The 6,033-nt window shown below is 48.0% G+C and overlaps 1 protein-coding gene across 6 annotated transcripts in view; it reads right to left on the reverse strand.

The window, feature by feature from the left end:
• Positions 1–516: 516 nt before the first annotated feature.
• Positions 517–6,033, reverse strand: part of Sirt4 (sirtuin 4) — a 13,096-nt gene continuing 7,579 nt past the window's right edge. For 4 of the 6 annotated variants that reach the window (XM_031337563.1, XM_031337562.1, XM_031337564.1 and 1 more), the window contains 4 exons: positions 4,923–5,417; positions 2,865–3,159; positions 2,266–2,476; positions 517–927 (listed from right to left, as the gene is read on the reverse strand). In XM_031337563.1, the coding sequence (XP_031193423.1) occupies positions 920–927; positions 2,266–2,476; positions 2,865–3,159; positions 4,923–5,410 (1,002 nt within the window). In that variant the 5' untranslated portion in view covers positions 5,411–5,417 and the 3' untranslated portion in view covers positions 517–919. Of the gene's footprint in view, positions 928–2,265; positions 2,477–2,817; positions 3,160–4,922; positions 5,418–6,033 lie in introns of those variants that run through there. The other 2 variants (XM_031337566.1, XM_031337567.1) reach the window with 2 other exon arrangements.

The raw sequence follows: 6,033 nt of genomic DNA on the forward strand, positions 1-6,033 counted from the left end.
AAAAAAAAAAAAAAAAAAAAAAAGAAAGAAAGCAAGCAAGCAAGCAAACATGTCGGTAAGTGAACTGCTGTCTCAGAGTGGGGGTGGGGGTGAGTGGCTAGAGAGATGACTCAGCAGTTAAGAGGCCTGCCTACTCTTTCAGAGTATGGTTCCCAACACCTTCATTAGGCCACTCAAGAACTGAGATTGCTCCTAAGGCTGGTTGGTGCAGGGTAAGCATGAGTCCACTGTCCTCAAGTCAGGCAAGAATCTTTCTGAAGCAGAGTGTGCCTCCCTCATGCCTCCCGTTTTGGGATACACTGATTCTTTCCAGTGAGGGCTGTAATCAAAAAAGTCAGCTGAAGAGCCCCCCCACAAGGAATTAGCTGTTCCCTAGAAACCAGGTTCAAGGTTAGCGTCCCCTTTGGCCAGCTAACATCAAGGAGAAATCCTGATGGCACAGGAACATAACACCTGCTTTCTACTTAGCTGGTTAAAAGATATGTGTACGTTCACAGTTCACACAGTTCACACATATGCTATTAAAAATAATTTATTATTTGGTTAATTAAAAAAAAATCTGTGTTTGCTATTGCTCCTGTTGTCAGAAATATCAAGGTGCTTCGGCCAGACACAACCGTTTGGAATATGAATGAATTGTAAATGCCTTTCTGGTTATCCCCTGAATGAGTGAGATCTCCATGTTTCCCCTCACAGACTGTTGTGGCTTCTGGGCTTCTGGCTGATCCTTCTTCCTGGTGACCTGAAGGTGGCACAGCTACTCCATCAAGGGCAGCTACTTCTTTGAAAAAGTCTTTTTTGGGGGGGCAGCTCTCATCTCTGTAAGTAGGAGGGTGCCTGGCCTCTAGGCGTGGCTTTGCTGCCTGCCTCTATAGGACACAGTAAGCTTCCACTAGTTGGAGGGGAAACGGGGGGATCCTTAGGGATCTGAAAAGAAATGAAACAAGTTAATGCCAAGAGAAATAAACTTGAAATGAGGTAGAAGAAACATCCATCCACCTTTCCATTAAAAACCAGGTGGCCAGGTTGGAGGGATGGCTCAGAGGGTAAGAGCACTCACTGCTCTTCCAGAGGTCCTGAGTTCAATTCCCAGCAACCACATGGTGGCTCACAACCTGATGTCCTCGTCTGGTGTTCTGTCTTTTTTTTTTTTCTAAGATTTATTTATTTATTTATTTTTATGTGTATGAGTACACTGTAGCTGTACAGATGGCCGCTTGCCCCGGCTCTATTCACTCTGGCCTAATACGCTGTAGCAGTCTTCAGACTCACCAGAAAAGGGCATCAGATCTGATTACACGTGGTTGTGAGCCACCATGTGATTGCTGGGATCTGAACTCAGGACTTTTGGAAGAGCAGTCAGTGCTCTTCCCCACTGAGCCATCTCGCCAGCCCTTATTTTTAAGGATTTATTTATTGTTATAAATAAGTACACTGTAGCTGTCTTCAGATGTACCAGAAGACGGCATCAGATCTCAATACGGGTGGTTGTGAGCCACCATGTGGTTGCTGGGATTTGAACTCCTGTTGAGCCATCTTACCAGCCCCTGGTGTTCTGTCTTAACACCCCCTCCCCCCAATAAAACCATTCACTGTTTTTGGTTTGGTTTGGTTTGGTTTGGTTTTGGTTTTTCAAGACAGAGTTTCTCTGTATAGCCCTGGCTCTCCTGGAACTCACTGGGATTAAAGACATGCACCACCACTACCTGGCTACTGTATTTTAAAAAGTCATTTTTTCGCCTTTAATCCCAGCACTTGGGAGGCAGAGGCAGGCGGATTTCTGAGTTCAAGGTCAGCCTGGTCTACAGAGTGAATGCCAGGACATCCAGGGCTATACAGAGAAACCCTGTCTCGAAAAAACCAAAACCAAAAACCAAAACCAAAACCAAAACCAAAACCAAAACCAAACAAAAAAAAGAAGTCTAGAATTGAGAGGCAGGCAGATTTCTGAGTTCAAGGCCAGCCTGGCCTACTGAGTGAGTTCCAGGACAGCCAGGGCTACACAGAGAAACCCTGTCTCGAAAAACAAAAACAAAAGTCTAGAATTGTCTCTTTTTATCCAACACCTGCAACAGGTAGCTGAATCTGTCGATCTATCACCTGGTTTTTGCTTTGTTGTTTGTAGTTAGGGTGTCATGTGTGTGGCCAGATCTACTGGCCCTGAGCTCCGGGCCAACTAATTTTGTCAGGCTCTGAGGGCTGGGATTACAAGCATGAGCTACACTACACTTGGCTAGATCCTTTATCTGAGGGCTTTCTCTTTACCTTTAGCAGCGGGATTCAGAGGGAAGTCCATCGCTAGCCTTTGAACATCAGAGTGCTGTCTTTGTGGGTCTATTAACGGCAGCAGCTCTCCACAGCGGGAATCCAGCTTCAGGCAAGCCAAATCATCAGAGCGTGTGGGTCCGATGTTCAGAATGGCGATTGGGAGCTTCATCTCCCGGGCGGTGAGGATGAACCTGTACCCAGAGTACACCTGCCCAGGCAGATCAGAGTGATCTCTCTAGATCCAGGAAAAGAACCACCCGCAGCCTCAGAAACAAACAAACAAAAAAGATAAAAAGGAGCTGAGGGGCTGGTGAGACAGCTAAGCAGGTAAAGGTGCTTGCCACCACGCCAGATAACCCGAGTTCAATCCCCCAAACTCCACAGGATGAAAGGTGAGGTGAGCACTGACCCCCACCAAGTTATCCTCTGATCAACACACATACACACACATAATTATGCGCGCGCGCGCGCGCGCGCACACACACACACACACACACACTCCAAGACTAATAAATGAAAACCAAATATGAGGGAACCTCTAGTTCTCACCCTGTAAGATGGGCAAGGGCAACTGCCACCCTGACAGAGTCAGGTACCTGCAGCGATGATCCCACCACCAACAAGGAATCAGCCTCTTTCACACGCTGGTGCACAAAGTCAACCTTGTCTGGGTTCACTGTGTCCCCAAAGAAAACGACGTCTGGTTTCAGAGGGCCGCCGCAACGATCACAGCAGGGCACCTGAAAGCTCCGGACCTGCTCCTCAGTGAGGAACACATCACCGTCAGGGGCCACGCCCTGCGCCTCGGCGCTCCAGCTGGGGTTCAGGGCTTGGAAGCGGTCCTGAAGCACCCTGCGGGCAGTCTGCTCCCCACAGTTCAGGCACAGAACTCTAAAAACAAATAGGAAATCTGCTGAATATAGTTCCTGGGAGATGCAAAGCTGCCAGAGCAGCCTGACCGTGTTCAGTTCTCCTCCCTCCCCCAACTCCCCACCATCCCCCCCTCCGCCCCGAAAAACAAAAACAAAAAAAACAGAACAACAAACCAGTCACGTTCTTTTCCTAGTGCCCATCTCCAACCCTGCCCCATTTTAGGAATATCCAAGTGTTCCCCTTTCTCCCCTTTGCAAGCTTCTAGAACAGTGGTTCTCAACTGTGAGTCCAAATCCTCTGGGTCGCCTAGGACCATCAGAAAAGGTGGATAGCCGGGCAGTGGCGCCTTTAATCCCAGCACTTGGGAGGCAGAGGCAGGCAGATTTCTGAGTTCAAGGCCAGCCTGGTCTACAGAGTGTGTTCCAGGACAGCCAGGGCTACACAGAGAAACCTTGTCTTGAAAAAACAACAACAAAAAAACCCCAAAAAACCAACCAAACAAAAAGGTGTGTGTTACCACACCTGATGCAAAGAAAACAGGATAGTAAGCTGGTGAGGTGGCTCAGAGGTTAAGAGCACTGACTGCTCTTCCAGAGGTCCTGAGTTCAATTCCCAGCAACCACATGATGGTGGCTCACAACCATCTGTAATGGGGTTGTGATGCCCTCTTCTGGGGTGTCTGAAGACAGCTACAGTGTACTCATAAAGAAAGTAAATAATAAAAAAAGAAAGCACAGATAGTTACATTAGGATTCATGTCATTAACAAAATTATAGTTAAGAAATAGTCACAAAAATAATTTTATGGCCAAAGGTCACCACAATGTGATGTATTAGAGGGTTGCTGTGTTAAGATTGAGAGCCACTGCTCTAGAACATGCACCCCATTTGCATAGTTTTGTCCTTAATGCATCAGCACATACTCTATGCTCATTTCCTTAGTACACAATCCTGTGCCCTTGTTCTGTCCATTACAGTAACTGTCACTACCACTCCATTTAAAGGCACTTTTTGAAAGGTAGGGATGCCATTAGGTTGGTAGCGTTCTTACCTACTATGCACAAAGCCTGGGTTGGACCCCCAGCACCTCCTAAGCAAGGTGTGTTGTCCCATACCTGTAACCCCAGCAGTCTGGAGATGGAGGCCGGGAGAATCAGAAATTTTTCCCTTAATTGAGAAATTAAAAGAAGACGGCTCACTTGGAAAAGTGCTTGCTGTGCACACATGAGAACCTGAGTTCAGACCCCAGCACCCATGTAAAAGGAAGGCCTATCACCTCAACTCCAGGGAGCAGAGACAGGACTTGGGACTTGTCAGCTGGTCAACTGGTAGAGACAACTAAGGAAGACATTTCCATCTTTGGTCCCTACATGTGCTCATATATCAAAATATACACAAATACAAAGTGTTGTAATCATCCTTAGCCATGTAGCCAGGAATATATGAGGCCCTGTCTCAAAAAAAGACGGGCCAGGTGTAGTGGTGGCACACACCTTAATCCTAGTGCTCAGGAGGCAGAGGCAGGAGTAAGTATCTGAGTTCAAGGCCAGCCTGGTCTATAGAGTGAGTTCCAGGACATCCGGGACAACACAGAGACACTCTGTTACAAAAACAAATAAACAAGGAGAGGAGGAGGAAGAGAAAGATGAAGTAGAAGAAGGAGGAGGAGCAAAAGGAAGAGAAGGAGAAGAGGAGAAGAGGAGGAGGAGGAGGAAGAGAAGCTCTAGATCTTAAGACAACCCTGGTCCAGACTGCCAGGGGCCGTTCACCTGGGGACCACACCTGTGCATGCATCCGTGGAGCTCCGTCAGCCGCTGATTCCCTGCCTTGGAATGCAAAGCGTCCACATTCTGGGTCACCAACCAGTGCAGCTTCCCAATTTTCTCCCAGTTGCTCAGAGCCCAGTGTGCTGGGTTGGGCTGGTGAGAGGAGAACTGGGGCCAGCCCACAAAGTTTCTGGCCCAGTACCGCTGGCGGACTGGAGCACTGCGGACAAAATCAATGTGTTGGATGGGTCTCCGGTCAGTGCGGGCGTAAAGTCCCACCTTATCTGACCTGTAGTCTGGGATCCCGGACTCGGTGGAGATTCCCGCGCCTGTCATCACTAGCAGTTTCTTGGAAAGGCTAATGAAGCGCTGTAACTCTTTGATCTTTACAGGGTCCAAAGGAGGGCTGGGCGGCACGAATAACCCCGTGGATCCCTGAGAACGCGGCCGGCTGAGGTGGGTGATCCAACGGCCCCTTGTCGGCCTGAAAGTTAATCCACTCATTCTAATTCTGGAGAAAAAGAAACCCACGAGAGAAGCTGGGTATTACAAATCAAGTCAACCCACCAACTGATAGACAGACAAAATGTACCTATCCACTCACGGGAATACCATTCAGCTACGAAAATTCTGCCATGGTGGCCCATGCCTCGGATTGTAGCACTGGGGAAATAGGAGGAGGAAGGCTCTTGCAGAGACCAGGTGCCGGGTTCAATTCTCAGCACTTACAATGGTGTCTTACAACCATCTTTAACTAACTCCAGCTTCAGGCCCTCTTCTGGGCTTTGCAAGCACCAGGGAACAGAAGTAGTGTGCAAATACATGGGCAGGTAAAATACCCAAACAAATAAAATTTAATTTAAAAAAATTAAATGTTGCCGGGCAATGGTGGCGCATGCCTATAATCCCACCACTTGGGAGGCAGAGGCAGGCAGATTTCTGAGTTCGAGGCCAGCCTGGTCTACAGAGTGAGTTCCAGGACAACCAGGGCTATACAGAGAAACCCTGTCTCAAAAAAAAAATAAAATAAAATAAATGTTGGGGCTGGCGAGATGGCTTAGTGTGTAAGAGCACTGACTGCTCTTCTGAAGGTCCTGAGTTCAAATCCCAGCAACCACATGGTGGCT

Source organism: Mastomys coucha, unplaced genomic scaffold, assembly GCF_008632895.1.
Source record: "Mastomys coucha isolate ucsf_1 unplaced genomic scaffold, UCSF_Mcou_1 pScaffold22, whole genome shotgun sequence".
In the NCBI taxonomy this organism is placed as follows: Eukaryota; Metazoa; Chordata; class Mammalia; order Rodentia; family Muridae; genus Mastomys; species Mastomys coucha.